At 35.4% G+C, this 16,548-nt stretch overlaps 1 protein-coding gene across 1 annotated transcript; it reads left to right on the top strand.

The window, feature by feature from the left end:
• The first annotated feature begins 11,034 nt into the window (after window positions 1-11,034).
• LOC120075345 (uncharacterized) lies at window positions 11,035-14,744 on the top strand. Its single transcript, XM_039028647.2, has 2 exons — window positions 11,035-13,824; window positions 14,200-14,744. The coding sequence occupies exons 1-2, from the start codon at window positions 11,154-11,156 to the stop codon at window positions 14,580-14,582; spliced, it is 3,054 nt and encodes a 1,017-aa protein (XP_038884575.1). The 5' UTR covers window positions 11,035-11,153; the 3' UTR covers window positions 14,583-14,744.
• Window positions 14,745-16,548: the final 1,804 nt, after the last annotated feature.

Genomic DNA, 16,548 nt, shown 5'->3' with positions numbered 1-16,548 from the left:
GACTATCGTATGAGTACTTGAACTTTATGTGGAGACATAAAAGTGGATCGGGTTAGAGTAAATAGTCAAAATGATCTATGGTACATGAATGAGGTTGGGTACCTTATTCTGGTAACACCATTGGATGCGGCATACTATGTAGTTGTTACAAAGAGTTGTAAAGTACTACATACGATGTGATCCTAATTCGTACATGTTATGACATGAGGAGTGGGGGCGTCCTTTGCAATTAGTTTGCATAAGATCAGGACTAAGAAATAAGTCAATTTTACTTTTTAACGATGTTTACTGTTTAAGACTGACTATTTTACCTAGATGACCTAGATAACTCGATCTTAATCTTGAGCTAACTATGAACTCCTGTTTATTCGAGATTGCCCTTAGATTTGCATAGTTGAGGGTTGGCTCAACAGCGCCGGCTCAATAAGACTCCCATTTCAGGGGTAAGACTGGATAGATAGCTGGAGACATAGGGTGAAGGACAGAGTTCGTGCCTACCCGATTTAGGGATAGGAGAAAGGTTAGTATTGAATCCAGGTCTTGAACAAGGGGCCCCACCCTCTCATTAGGCTGAGAGAGTTTGGCTTGGTGATTGGATCACAAACCAATTGTTCATTAGAGGATCAGTAGGGACTTGAGAAATAAGACGTAATCTCGGGGGTAAAACAGATATTTGACCCAACCGTTATTACAAACAACCTGTGAATGATCGACTTGCTGATTATGGTTAAATCATGTGAACATAATATATTTACAGTGAGGGGAGTGCAACTATGAGCTTTAGTGGAGTGACCCATTAGTTAACGAATGGAGATTAATTTGGTCTAATAAGTTTAATCAATTAATCTCGGATCGTTGGAATCCATGATCTGTAGGTCCACAAGGTCCTCCTACTAACTCGTAACGAACTAGCTCTAGAATAGCGTGATAAGTTAATTTGAAACGTTCAAATTATAATTAAGGGAATTAGTGATTATATGAGATATAATTATGTTTAATTTTAGAATTAAACGGAATAGGAGAATTTATATATTTAAATATGATTTAAATATATAAAGATGGATATGTGTTAAAATTAATTTAATATTTGATATTAAATTAATTAAGTTTTATTTAATAATTAATTTATGAAATTAATTAATTTTTCATTTTTAAAATAAAATAGATTTTTTAAATCAAAATTTTATTTTTAGATAAAATCAAAAAAGGAAAAGAAAACTAAAACAGAAAATGGAAATATGGGTTTTTCCATTATCCATCTTTGAAGTACCTCACACATGAAGCAACTATTTGCCTTGTCTTCTCCAAGCATGAGTTGCAACTCATGCAGCTCTTCTCTTTGCATGTATGAAAGATATCCAAACCTTGAATAATCATCTATGAAAGAGATGAAGTATTCATACCCACCTCGAGCTCTAACACTCATCGGACAATAGAGGTCTGAATGTACAAGCTCCAAGGTTTCCATGGCTCTGTAACCTTTTCCAGTAAAAGGTCGTTTGGTCATCTTGCCTTCGAGGCATGATTCACATACCAGCAAGGAGTTTTCTTCTAAACTCTTTAGAAGTCCACTTTGCACCAAATTCTCAATCCTATTGAGGTTGATGTGACCTAACCTAAGATGCCAAAGATGGGCGTTTTCCTTTGGAGAAACCTTTGGTCTATTAGTTGTTGTTGTCGTACTGAACATTTCAGTGTAATGACTAACGGCCTTAGTACATATAAGTTATTTCCCATTGAACCATAATCAATCTCCATTCCATTCTTGAAATAAACAATTTATTCTCAGAAAAGGAGACGGTATAGCTTTGTTCAATGAGACAAGAAACCGAGATTAAGTTCCTCTTAATATGGGGAACTACAAAAACATTATCCAGTAACAGATAACGTTTCTTGTCAACAAATAACTTCAGCCTACCTACAGCAGCAGCTGAAATAACCTCACCAGTACCAACTCGAAGAGTCATCTCTCCCTGTGGCAACGTTTGCTAGGAACTAAATCCTTGGTAAGAGAAACTGACATGATTGGTGGCACCTGAATCAAGGATCCAGGCAGAACCATCATTCTCTACCATACATATCTCCAAGACCAATAAATCATATTTACTGTCTTGTCTCCTCTTTTGGAGAGTAGTGGGATGAGGGTCGTTTGCCACGAAATTCATTTCACATGATTCTTTCAACTATAAGTAATCGGTCAATTTTAAAAGCTTTAAACGAAAATACTAACAAGTTGCTGAAAAGAAAAACACATTGACCTACATTAGGTTTTAAGCAAATGCACGTTGTAAAACAAAACAACATCCAATAAGGTTTTAGCAAAACTAACAAGAACCCCGTATGACATCTAGTTTTGCAATGAAGCTTCAAAGGTTTAGGATAAAAGCCGTCGAAGGGAGGTCAGTTATCCCTCCTTTGAATTAAGAAGTTCTCAACCAATCATTAATACCAGAACAACTCTTGTTCCTATAACGACAAGCCATCATTGAATTGGCCAAGAGATCAGTAACTTACTTAACAATCTCCCGTAAGTGTGACCCACCATTTTAAGCCCTAGAGGTCCATCCCAAAAGGCCAATCCGAAGGGAAAAATCTGATTGGGGTAAAACCTAAAGTGACCCTATCCATTTCTAGAGTTCACCTTGATATTGACCAACTGCACAAAACCCATCTGAAGGGGAATGCTCTGAAGGCGACACGAGGGCATATAGAATGATCTCACGGTGTAAACCAATGACAGAGACCATAGGACGTGTTGACACATACCCTTCACCCACTTACTATAAATACTCTCTCCGTCCACCTTGATATTGACTCATGCAAACACCATCCGAACGGGGGATACATCCTGAGCATCTCGAGGCCAAGCATAAATCTCACGGTGTGAACATACAGGGAGAAATGTGAGTGGAATCATAGACATATCTGATACGCCTCTTTTTCCCACTGAGTATTTTATAATCTAGGGTTTAGCTTACTTAGAAAAAATAGGCTAAGGATTTTAACTAAGTGACTTTTAGGTTTTCCCAAGAGTAACATTTATCTTGGATAGCTGAACAACTTTTGATCATCATCCATTAAACTCTTTAACGGAGTCTTTGACTAAAATGTCGCATGCTTGTTGAAAATCTATCTAATTCATCTTTCTAGGTAGATTCCTAGGTAGGGGTGTTACGTTTCCGTCAACTTAAGAACCCAGCCTAGCCAGAACCCGCCTTAGACAAAAGGTCCCTTATAGATAGGTTTACAACAAATTTAATCTTTTATTCCATCCAATTTAATCCTATTAAACCGATTTTAAAAGATTAATCTAGGTTGCTAAACTTTTTAGAACCATTTGCACTTAGGTCTATCTCAATTCAATTTTAAAACCCTTTTAAAAAACTTGAGTTCACCCTAAGCCCGCATGCAACTCTGAATTATTGATTTTAGGTCTAATTTCTTTTATAACACTTATAAACGGAAACAACCACAATGCTAAGCTAACACATGCAAGGCATTCATAACGATTATAAACAGCCTAAGTGTCATGCTCAATGCATTGTCCATTCATTGCTACTTCTTTTATATAACGCTTAACAAAACCGCAATGAAACAAGCAAAATATGCTTCCATTCACCCTTAGACTATAACAATTATAATAAAAGGATGATGCATGATAATGCTCACTGCATGCAAAATACAACTCTTATATTTCATGATGCATGCGTATGCTTTCAAGTAATGTCTTCATGCTCGATTATAACATTTATAATACATGATGCATGAGTAATTGCACAACCTAAGGTGGGTTTTTAACTATATAACAAACACTTTGGCATATAAGTACCATACATCACATGTATAGGCAATAAGAGTTGATGAATCGGATAAAATTACCTTAAAACACAAAAAGGAAAGCTAACTATTACAAAGACAAGGAGTCTCAAGTTCAAATAGGCGAATTGGGTCTTGAACTGCTCGGCAAAGCATCGCTTTTCCTACCATCCATCGTGTACTAAGCACCCCATGATCGTCTATACGATAAAACAAACACTTCCTTCTATCGCCTACCAGCGCTCCAGAGTTAAACAATCGTTCAGCATTTACTATACGATCATCTAGAAAAATCCAAATGATCGTTTAGCTATTACTACACGATCCAACCAACGCTTGGTCTTCTTCTTTGTTGAGAACTGCATCGCCATGCGCCGAAGCTTCATCACGAACGACTCGACAAACTCGAACTTTTCGAAATACAGACTTGATTGCAAAGTTAATTCCGTCCAAAAACATAGGGCCTTACAGTTAACACTTTGTAATACTGAAAGCTTTAACAAAAAAGCAATTTAAACCTGAAACATTCATCATATTCATCCACAAATGCAGAAAACGGTTAACCACAAATGCAGAAACCCACCGCGACTGCAAAATGCATTCAATTCAGATCTGTAATTTGGAATATCAGAGAACTTGGCTTTGATACCAATTGAAGGAAATCGGAATCGAGATTTCCATGAGTAGTGGAACAAGACTATTTCAAATTACAATCATAAATGAACAATATATTTACAGTCAACTTCAAACAAATGGGTATTCAATTCATACAGAGAAATTAAAGCATGAATAAACTTAAATGAATAGAGATCAAACTCTACGTATATATGAGGATGCGTCTCCATGCTCCGTTACGCGATCGCTCAAACTATCAGCAACCTCGAACGCTCGATCTACACGACCATAACAAAGCACGAACATTTCACGCTCGTCCTCAACGATCTCCTCGGTCACAATCTCCTCCACAACAACGAACGGCCTCCACAACACCACAAACGGCCTCCAGAAAATCTCGACGGTGTCGAGTTGAGTCTGACACCACCAACAAAGTGACCTTGGTATTCTCGGTGTGAGAATCCAGAGGGTGGGCTCTGTTCGGACTTGGTATGAGGCAGACGAATGGAGGAAATACAGATCGTGTACACGACTGGGCAAGTGGGAGATGGCGAAGACCTATCGTATAGGTCGATGCTCAATCATTTAGATAAAGCTAAGCAATCGTCTAGCAAAAGCTATGCGATCATTTAGCTCGGTCTGTCGCCTACAGACTCTAACGATCGTTTACCTTAGGCCAGCGATCGTCTAGCAAAACTATGTGATCGTTTACTGCGCACGATCGTTTAGCTCGCCCAGTCATCGTTTAGTAAATCCGAATTTACTTGACGACTTCGTGAGTTTCTTTTGCACAAGAGAAAAACTCAAAACCTTTTCAATCTTTTGTTTATAAAAACTTCTTTTTGAAAATAGGAAACCACTTTCCTTTTAAACTCACGGTTACCATGATCCAATAACCACCCACTACTTTGGTTATTTAAAAGAAAAAGAATTAATTATCCAATAATTAATATTATTATAAATATAAATGATAACCAACTTATCATACTATATTTATTACCTATAGTTTTAATATTTCATCTCATGAAACATATAAACCTTAGTTCTTTTTCTATTCCATGGTACTTAATGTAAATCTCATTTACATCAATCCTCCACTAGAAGTATCTCATACATCATACCGATTATATCATATATAATCAAAATACCTATTGTCAATTTGAACATTTCAAATCAACACCAAGAACTAATCCTCAACTGAATCCATTGAGTTACCAAGGAGACCTCATGGATCTGTAGCTCGAAGCTTCAACGGTACGTGAATAACTGATTAAAATCTTTAGTCACGGGATCCACCATTCGTTAACTCAGGCACTCCATCAAAGATTGACAGCTGAAATCTCCTTACTACAGATATATTATGTGTCCATCTTAACCAATGAGTAGTGCGACAACCCTTCACAAATCGTTCGTAAGTACAGTTGGACCAATAACCATTATGCCTCTATAGTTATATTTGTCTCCTTAAGAACCACTGATCCTTCTAATGAACATAAGTCATAGTCCTACTATGACTGATTCTTCTCTTTCAAACAGAAGTTGTGGCCATTATGTTCAAGCACTAGAATCAGCCCTTAAGGGAGCAATCTCTCTACTTATCCCTACTTCGGGAAAGAAGTGAATTCCATCTTGTGGATTGAGTTCTCAGCTCCCAGATCAGACAAGCCCCCAAAAAAGTAGGCATGTTGAGTTGGCAATATGGCCACTCTCACACATACTAATCCAAGGACCATCCTCAAAGGCAGAAGATCTCAGAACACTCAGGATTGAGGTCGTGTCACCTATGGTCGTTTAGGTGAGATGTAAGTCTCTAATATCAACGGCGTTATATACAGAGTCTAATCATCTTGTGGTTCAGATCTTATACAAACTCTTTGTATAGGACACCCCCGCTCCATATCTCCACATGAATAGTCAGGATCTACTATCTGTAATAGTTTACAACACTTGCAAACCTCTACAAAGTGGGTCGTATCCGTAGTGTCACCAGAATCAGGTATCCCACCTTAATCCTTATACTACAGACCTATTTAGGTTATCACTTAAGGCATGATCCACTTGTATATCACATATACATGCTTAAGTTCACATAAGATAACCAAAGAGCTTTGTTTATTGGATATGAGTAAATGTCAAAATTAAATAACACTTATTTTATTCATTGAAGAATGTGTATCTTTACAAAACAACGAGACTCCAGAAGAATTAGGACACCAATCCCAACAGGTGTTTGGTTGTGCAGCATATACACATGTTAGACAAGACAAGCTAGAGCCACGTGAAAGGAAATGTATCTTCCTTGGTAATCCGTCTAATGTAAAGGGTTATAGATTATGGCTTCTACAACCAGGTGAGGGACAATGTATTATCAGTGGAGATGTAAAATTTGATGAATTGGATATGCCTTGGGAGTTGTCAGGTAGTATGAGTTTTAAGAAATTTATTGACAATATATCTTCAAACTCTTTTGAGATTGAGTTGGGAAAAACACACATTGTTGGATCTTCAAGAGAACAATTTGTTTCGAATCATAAAGCAATAGGGGTTGATGATCAGATGACTAGTGAACTATCTATTGAGCAACCTGAGTCTATGAGTACTGAAGATCATCAATCACAATCTAGTTTGGTTGACTACCATTTAGTTAGAGAGAGACAGAGAAGATTTATTAGACCACTAGTGAGATATAACAAAGCAAGTTGTGCAATAGAACAGGAGAAGGAATCGGCTCATGTCTTAAATTGTGATGAAATCTCATTAAATCATGAACCTTCCAATTTTGATGAAGCAATGCAGTCTAAAGATAGTGATAAATGGTTAGTTGCTATGAATGAAGAAATGGCTTCACTGGTAAAAAATGAGACTTAGGTGCTAACAAAAAAACCATTAGATCATAAACTTGTTGATTGCAAATGGTTGTATAAAGTAAAACCTAATATTAGTTGTGAAAATAAACCTAGATTTAAAGCTAGATCGGTTGCAATGGGTTTTAATTAAGAATATGGATTGATTATATGGGGTTTATTCTTCTGTTGTAAGACATTCTTCAATTCGTGTTTTGTTGTCTTTAGTTGCATATTTTAATCTTAAGTTGGAGCAAATGGATGTGACAATTGCTTTTTTACATGGAGAATTAGAAAAAGCAATCTATATGTCTTAACCACTTGGTTTCATTGAAAAAGGAAAGGAAAAATTGGTGTGTAGATTGAAAAAGTCACTTTATGAACTTAAACAATCTTCAAGACAATGGTATAAAAAGTTTGACACTTTTATTGTTAAATCTGGATTTTGCAAAAGCGATTATGATAGTTGTGTTTATGTTGAATATGTCTCGAAAGATGTATATGTGTTTTTGTTATTATATGTGGATGATATGCTTTTGGCTTCTCTTGTATATTCTGAAATTGTTGAATTGAAAGCCGAGTTATGCAGAGAATTTGATATGAAAGACTTAGATCCAACTAGAAAAATTCTAGGTATGAAAAATGTTAAGGACAGAAATACTAATAAACTCATAATTACACAACAGGGTTATCTTGACAGTGTGGTTAAGAGGTTTAATCTTGATATTACAAAGCCAGTGACTGTTTCGTTAGCCTCTCATTTCAAATTGCCAAAATTTCATATCAGCCAATAACAGATACAAAATTTTCAGTTATGGCAAAGGTACCTTACTCTAATGCAATAGGATGTTTGATGTATGGAATGATATGTATTCGAGCCGATTCGTCTTATGCAATGAGTGTTATTAGCCATTTTATGAGTTGTCCAAGTAAAAGTCATTGGAAAGCTATAAAATGTGTAATCATGTCTGTAAAAGGTACTAGGTATTATGGTTTAATTTACACAACTAGTGATTCTAATGTTCAGTGTTTAGAAGGTTTTGTTAATACTGATTTTGCTTCAGATTTAGATAAGAGAAGATGAACAACTGGTTTTGTATTTAAAGTGTTTGGCAATATAAATAGTTGTGTTACAGAAAGAACCGAAGACAAAGAAGTTATAATCAGTTTATCGTTGTCACCTCTTTCTGTTTTGTTTGTTGTAACCACCAGAGCTTCTTCCAAGAGCCTGTATAAAAAGAAAACCAATGATAGAATAACGAGAACGAGAGAGAGAGAGAGCAAGACATTCATTCTGTAAAGAAGTTTAAAGAAGAAGTAATAAAAGAAACTCTCCCTATTTGCACAGTGGACGTAGGCCTTTGGCTGAACCACTTAAATACTTGTGTTCTTTCTTTCTCTATGATCGTCAAATTTTTACTTAAGTATCGTGTACATGATCGCTTAGCTCTTCTTGCATCATTTACACGATTATCTAGCTCCTCTTTTCATCGTTTATACGATCGTCTAGTTCTTCAGCTATCATTTGTACGATCGTATAGTTCCACTCAACTATCGTCTACACAATCGTCTAATGCTTCTTAATATTGTTTACATAATTGAACTATCATCTAGTTCCTCAGAGCTTCGTCTACACAATTGAGTTGTATTCAGGTAAACGATTGAAGAGTTTTGAAGCCTAAAGGATACAGTCTTCCCTGAGTCTTGAAGTGAAGTTGACCGTTTATGTTGAGTAGTTTGGACATGCAAACAAGGAGAATTATAGTTATCTGGGGCCACAAGTTGGAGACCTTCTCTTCAATATGTGGTAGCTTTATCTACTACATAGTAGGAATATGTTGCCTTATGTGGGTATGTGAAAGAAGCAATTTGGTTGAAAGGGTTAATATTTGACATGTTTGAAGAGATAGCAGAACTTACTATTTAATATGATAGTCAGAATGCTCTTGCACTTTCGAAAAATCCATTATACCATGATAGAACCAAACATGTTGATGTGAAGTTTCATTACTTGAGAGATGAAGTGAATAAAAAGACAATGAAGCTTGAGAAGATTGCATCTGAAAATAATTTTGTCGATATGTTTACAAAGTCTTTATTAGGAGCGAAATTTGAATTTTTCTATGGCCTACTTAAGTTAAGGTAACTAATGTTGCTTGTTTGTGATTAAAGTCCAAGGTAAATCAAGACTGTGTTTACATTTTTATGTGAAGATACACTTGATTCAAGCTCATCTTCTCATCTAATTTACATCTAAATTTAAAAGATCTTTTTGTTGGGCTTTTTAGTTATTAAAAAGACTACGTGAGTAGGCTTTTAACTTATTAAGTCCAAATGTTCAAACATTTGTACTTCAAAGCTTTTTTGAGTCCAACTGCTTAAAATTGTAGGTTATGCATCTCAGTTTTCAGATGTTATATTTTGTTCTTGAAGATTGAAGCTAATACATGAAGCTAATACAAGAGTATTCATCTTACACCATAGATGTAGACCATATTGATCGAACCACTATAAATATTTTGTATTTCTCTCTCTACTCTCTTCTATTTTAATTTAATTTGTGGAATAATTTAGATATGTATAGAAAGTGATGTTTGCTTTACTGTTTTATATATAAGCAATGGGTTTTTTTTTGAAGTTTTTCACATCAACCAATAAACTCTATCTTCATCCTTATATCTACTTTTTACCTTTGTCGAATAACTCTATCTTTCCTTCTTAATTTACTTTTCACAATTATCGAAGAACTCAATCTTATAATTATGAACTTGAACCAAAATTAAATTTATTAGCTCCAACATATTAATTTCAAATTTATTAATCTCAAATAGTGGGCCAAATTTATTAATCTCAAGTAGTGGGCCAAACTGAGTATGTTGTAGACTTTATTTGTTAAAATTAGTTGTTAGTCACCAAGTTGTAATTTAACCTAAATAACTTGCATAGAAATGCTCAAATTCTTTTCTAAGAACAGTAAAGAATTTCCAACCATAAACACAATCTTTTCCTTAAATCATAAATTGGGTCAAAAACAAAACGCACTCAATTTTCTTCAAATCTTATTTTCTCAGTCACCGATTGCAATAAACAGCACGGGTGAAACAGCACTACCTTTCTTACACATCCAATATTAATCGAAGGCTTAGGTGGCGTGTTTGAGAATCCAAACACATGTTTGGGTTGAATTTAGGAAAAAAAATATTTTTCAAAACAATATTTTTATTAAAAATCTTTTGATAAAAAGATTTAAAATAAAAGTATTTCTAAAATCTGTCAAATACTTTAATTCTTTTCAAAATTAATATCTTGAAAAACTAAATTAGTAGTACCATAATTTATCCTAGCAAATTAAAAACTCTTTACCAATTAACTAAGGACTTGTTTGGAATGGTATTTTACTGGTTTAAAGAATATTATTTCAACACTTAACAACTTTTTTTGGAACTTTTTTTATATAACAATAATAGAAATGGGGATCGAATTTTCAACTTTAAGAGGAAAAATGTATGTGAATTAATTGATTTTTTTAAAACTATTTGATAAGTCATTCTAAACGAATTTTAATTAGTCACATAAAATGGTTGGACTTTGGACTAAACTTCAATAGTCATATTGTGACAATAACCGTTGTAGAGTAATTCTTAAATCTCACGCTTCTTAATAATCACCACCATAAGTTAAAAGAAATGACTTGGTCTTGGGCATAAAATTCACACTGGAAGTTCTCATCTTCAACTATCATGCTAAGCATTTTGACCGTCAAATGGTGCCTTCTCTACTGAATCATCTTTTTCAAGAAGCTGGGCCCTCCATTCATGGCGAACTCTACACTATAAATTCGTTCATTCTCTTCCGCCATTCAAGTCCAACCATCCAGGCATGGCTTCTCACTCCACCCACTTCCAATTTGCCATTTTCACTGCCATTATAGCTTTGAAATATTCTTCATTTCCGGCCGTTGTGTCAGCCACTCTGAATCTTGACACAGACAAACAAGCTCTGCTTGCAATCAAGTCTGCATTTCAAAACATTCGGCCTCCAAATCCCCTGTCTTCCTGGAGTAACGATCAAACTTCATCTCCCTGCAAATGGGTCGGCGTTAGCTGCACCAGAGATGGCAAACGAGTTGTTGGCTTGAATCTCACCGGCTTTCAACTCTCCGGCTCCATAGATCCTCATCTTGGAAACCTTTCCTTCCTTCATTCACTCCAACTTCAAAGCAATCAAATAACAGGGATAATCCCACATCAAATCACCAATCTTTTTCGCTTGAGAGTTTTGAATATGAGTTTCAACACTTTACAAGGCCAATTACCCTCCAACATCAGCAAAATGGTTGATCTTGAGATCCTTGATTTGATGTCAAACAAAATCAATGGGAAACTCCCTGACGAGCTCAGCCGCTTGAACAAACTCCAAGTTCTGATTTTGGCACAAAACCAACTCTATGGTGAAATTCCACCATCTTTTGGTAATCTTTCTTCCCTTGTTACCATAAATTTAGGCACAAATTCAATAACTGGCTCCATTCCCACCCAACTGGCTGCCATTCCAAACTTGAAGCACTTGATTATCACCATTAACAACCTCTCTGGCACTGTTCCTCCTGCCATATTCAACATGTCTTCCTTAATCACTCTGGCCTTAGCCTCCAACCAACTTTGGGGAACATTTCCCAAAGATATTGGAGAAAAACTCCCAAATCTTTTAGTATTCAATTTTTGTTTCAACAAGTTTACAGGAACAATTCCTGAGTCGTTGCATAACATTACAAGAATACAAGTCATACGGTTTGCCCACAATTTACTTGAAGGGACAGTCCCACCTGGTCTCGAGAAGCTTCACGATCTCTTAATGTACAACATTGGATACAACAAATTTGTGGGTTCAGATGCAAATGGAGGCCTCAACTTCATCACCTCCTTGACAAACAGCTCTCGCCTTGCCTTTCTAGCTCTTGATGGGAACAATTTCGAGGGTGTGATTCCGGATTCCATTGGGAATCTCTCCAAGGATCTTTCTAAGTTGTACATGGGAGAGAATCGTTTTTATGGGAATATACCTTCCACCATTTCTAATCTGCAGGGGTTGTCTCTCCTGAATTTGAGTGACAACTCGTTATCAGGTGAAATCCCTTCTCAAATTGGCAAATTGGAAAAGCTTCAAATGCTTGGTTTGGCAAGGAATCAACTTTCTGGTAGAATTCCAACTTCTTTGGGTGATCTTAGAATGTTAAATCAAATTGATCTGTCAGGAAATGATTTGGTAGGTAACATACCCACCTCTTTTGGGAACTACATGAATCTGCTTTCCTTGGATTTGTCCAAAAATAAGCTCAATGGACGTATTCCAAGAGCCACTCTTGCCTTGCCTGGTTTAAGCAAGGTTTTGAACCTTTCCAATAACCTTTTCAGTGGGCCACTTCCTGAAGAAATTGGATCTCTAGAAAATGTTGTTACTATTGATATCTCTAGTAACCATATCTCTGGTAATATTCCTCCTTCAATTAGTGGTTGCAAAAGCTTGGAGGTATTGATAATGGCCAACAATGAATTCTCAGGTCCTATCCCAAGAACTTTTAAGGATCTTAGAGGCCTCCAGCATCTGGATCTCTCCTCAAACCATCTTTCAGGCCCCATTCCTAATGAACTTCAACAACTAAAAGCTCTTCAAACTCTGAACCTCTCTTTCAATGATCTTGAGGGAATTGTTCCAATAGAGTTGGAAAATATCACTAATCTTTACTTGCAAGGCAATCCAAAGCTTTGCGATGAACTCAATCTCTCATGTGCAGTGACAAAGACAAAAGAAAAGGTGATTAAAATTGTGGTCGTCTCTGTTTTATCAGCAGTGTTCGCAATATTTCTTATATTTGGTACTGTGGTTTACCTCATGAGAAGAAAATCAAAGGATAAATCATTCCAATCAAGTGAATTGCTAAAGGGGAAGCCTGAAATGATCTCGTATCGTGATCTCTGTTTGGCAACTCAGAACTTCAGCCCAGAAAATCTGATTGGAAAAGGGAGCTTTGGGACTGTATACAGAGGCTATTTGGAACAGGGGATTGCCATTGCTGTCAAGGTTATTAACATGGAAAGGGCTGGTTCTGTGAGGAGCTTTCTTGCAGAGTGTGAAGCTTTAAGAAACGTAAGACATCGAAATCTCGTTAAGCTAATCACTTCCTGCTCCAGCATAGACTTCAAACACAAGGAGTTTCTTGCTCTGGTTTATGAGTTTCTGAGTAATGGAAGCTTGGATTCATGGATTCATAAGCATAAACTTCATGCAGACGGAAGTGGGTTAAATTTAATTGAGAGATTGAACATTGCCATTGATGTTGCCTCTGTGTTGGATTACCTCCACAATGGTTACGATGTTCCAATTGTTCACTGTGATTTGAAGCCCAGCAACATTATTCTTTCGGAAGACATGACTGCAAAAGTTGGGGATTTTGGGTTAGCTCGTTTACTGGTGGAAGGAGGAAATAACCAGTCTTCGTCCATAACTTCCAGTCATGTCTTAAAGGGTTCCATTGGCTACGTTCCTCCAGGTTAGCTGACATTAAAGCTTTGTTTTTTTTATTCAAAAGTTAAATTTAAAATATATTGCAAAAGTCAAACATCATAGTGTAACATGATAACTCACGAGCAAAATAACTTAAAATCAAATAATAATAATAATAGAGATGGAAAGAAAATTAAATACGAACCCAAAAAAGAAGATAGAGACATTTGTAACTTCAATACAATATTACCTATTCTTTAGTTTATGTGCTCAGTGAAAAAATATTCTTCAATTACGACAAAATCCTTATCTAATAGATTTCATCTTTAGTAACTCATGTAAAACCTACTATTCAGTTTAACTTGATATTTTCTAGAATTTTTTACTCTAAGCAAGCAAGTTCTCCGTTTTGATAATGCAGAATATGGAGTGGGAAGAAAGTCTACAACAGCTGGAGATGTGTACAGTTTTGGAGTAACATTGATGGAGCTATTTACAGGGAGATGTCCAACCTATGAATATTTTTCAGGAGATCTCAATTTGATCAAATGGGTTCAATTGGCTTATCCAAAGGACATATATGAAATAATGGACGCTACATTATTAGAGTTGGGCACCAATTTATACTATCAAGAACAACAGATTGACTCAACTAAACAGTATGATTGCTTCGTTGATGTAATGGGCATTGGACTATGTTGCACTGCAGATTCGCCTGAAAAGCGCAGTTGCATGAAAGACGTCTTGTCGAAGCTCAAGACGATAAGAGCCACTCTTATCCAGCCTTCAAATGGGAATGATTGAGCCATGGAGTAAAAGCATCAATTGTGAGAGCCTTGAGAATGGGCGGTTTTTTATTTTAGGGTTTGAGAGTGAATGAATGATAGAATGATTATTCTTTTAGATGTAATCGCAAAAGTTGAAATTTACTTGGCCTAGTTTCAATAAATATTAAATTTACAAAAATCACTCCTAAAATATATTCGATAGTTGTAATTATATCTTCAAGCTTGTGATTATAAAAATTGACCTTTAAATTTATATAAATGTTAAAATTGGACCCTCAAATTTATACAAATTATTAGTTTCAATTGTACAATTTTTATAATCATGTAAGTTTGAGAGTCCAATTTTAACACTTATATAAATTTAAAGGTCAATTTTTATAGTGAATAGTTATTTTTTTTTAGATGTAATTGCAAACGTTGAAATTTACTTAGCCTAGTTTCAATAAATATTAATTTATTGTTAACCTTTAAAAAATATGCAATTTACAAAAATCACTCTTAAAATATATTCGGTAGTTGTAATTATATCTTCAAGCTTTCAATTATAAAAATTAACCCTTAAATTTATGTAAGTGTTAAAATTGGACCCTCAAATTTATACAAATTTATTAGTTTCAATTGTACAATTTTTATAATCATGTAAGTTTGAGGGTCCAATTTTAACACTTATATAAATTTAAAGGTCAATTTTTATAATTGAAAGTTTGAAAGTGTAATAACAACTATCATCATACTTCATAGATGGTTTTCCTATTTGCTAAAACTATCATCATACTTCATAGATAGTTATTCTATTTGCTTAAAAAAAAAAAAAAAGTATAGTCATACTAATTGATAAACTCTATAAACATAGTCGTCGTCATTCATTCCTTCTTCTCCTTCTTCTCCTTCTTCTTCTTCTTCTTCTTGCATAAAGCATGGAAGAAATGGACACGTGATATGTGTGTGGCATTGTATGAAGCATGGAAGAAATGGACACATGATGTGTGTGTGGCATATACCATTTGCATGAGACATGGAATGAAGCATGGAAGAAAAGGAAGAAATGGACACGTGATGTGTATGTAGCATGAAGAATATGGAGTAGATAGAGTTAGTGGAATTATGCATGATTGACACATGGCAAAGAGAGAAGTGAAATGATGATTCTTATGGAATGAAAAATTATGATGATTGAATGGAATGAGTGTGTTGGTATTGATGAGGCAAATGTTTAATATAATATGTGTGTTTGAAATGATAATAAAACTTTATGTAAATTGAAAGTTAATAAAAGAAGACTAAATTAGTGGTTGAAATTATAAAAATTGATAAAGAAAAATTGATGTAAATAAAGTAGGTATTGGAAATATGAATTTACTTGAATTGTTTGGGAGAAATGAAGAACTTCTTTATTTTTCTACACAAGTTACAAGTTCTCTTTATTTTCTCTCAAGGCAAAAACTAAAAAGATGCGGAAGGAAAAACTTGTGTCCCTAGATTCTGTTGGAAACGGCAGGGCCCTCAAAATGCCTAACTGAAAACCGTCAAGGCACGGCGGTCAAGCGAAGAGAAAAACCTGCAAAACAGAAACTCGTTATATGTTGAGTCGCGGAGCTCACTCTCTTTAAGATGTTTCGCGGCTCTGCCCAAGTATGCAAGCAGGTCTGAAAATTGCCATGTCGTCCCCAAGATAAAATAGCCAAATCAAGCCGATCGGAAATGCACCGTTACTGATCGGAACGTACACCTTTTCTAAAATCACTGCTCGGAAAGCTAAGATGGGGGAGGAGAGGAAAATGAAGTGGGAATTAAGAAAATGAATTCTTTGTCATGAACTGCTGAAGGCCTCGCCTTTTATAGGCCTTCAGCATCAAAACGGATCGTTTTAAAATTAATCAACGGACCGTTTTAAAAATTAATCAACTGACCATTTTAAAATTAATTAATGGGCCATTTTAAATATAATCAATGGACCGTTTTAAATATAATCAGTGGATAAT

The sequence above is a fragment of the Benincasa hispida genome, chromosome 4 (genome assembly GCF_027475165.1).
Source record: "Benincasa hispida cultivar pf3 chromosome 4, pf3_genome.v1.1, whole genome shotgun sequence".
Lineage (NCBI taxonomy): Eukaryota > Viridiplantae > Streptophyta > Magnoliopsida > Cucurbitales > Cucurbitaceae > Benincasa > Benincasa hispida.
The sequence above is the reverse complement of the archived record's forward strand: the minus strand, read 5'-3'. Positions and strand labels throughout refer to the sequence as shown.

Coding starts and splice junctions, on each gene's coding strand:
- LOC120075345 (XM_039028647.2), top strand. CDS start 11,154: ATGGCTTCTCACTCCACCCACTTCCAATTTGCCATTTTCACTGCCATT. Junction 13,825..14,199: donor CATTGGCTACGTTCCTCCAG/GTTAGCTGACAT, acceptor TTGATAATGCAG/AATATGGAGTGGGAAGAAAG.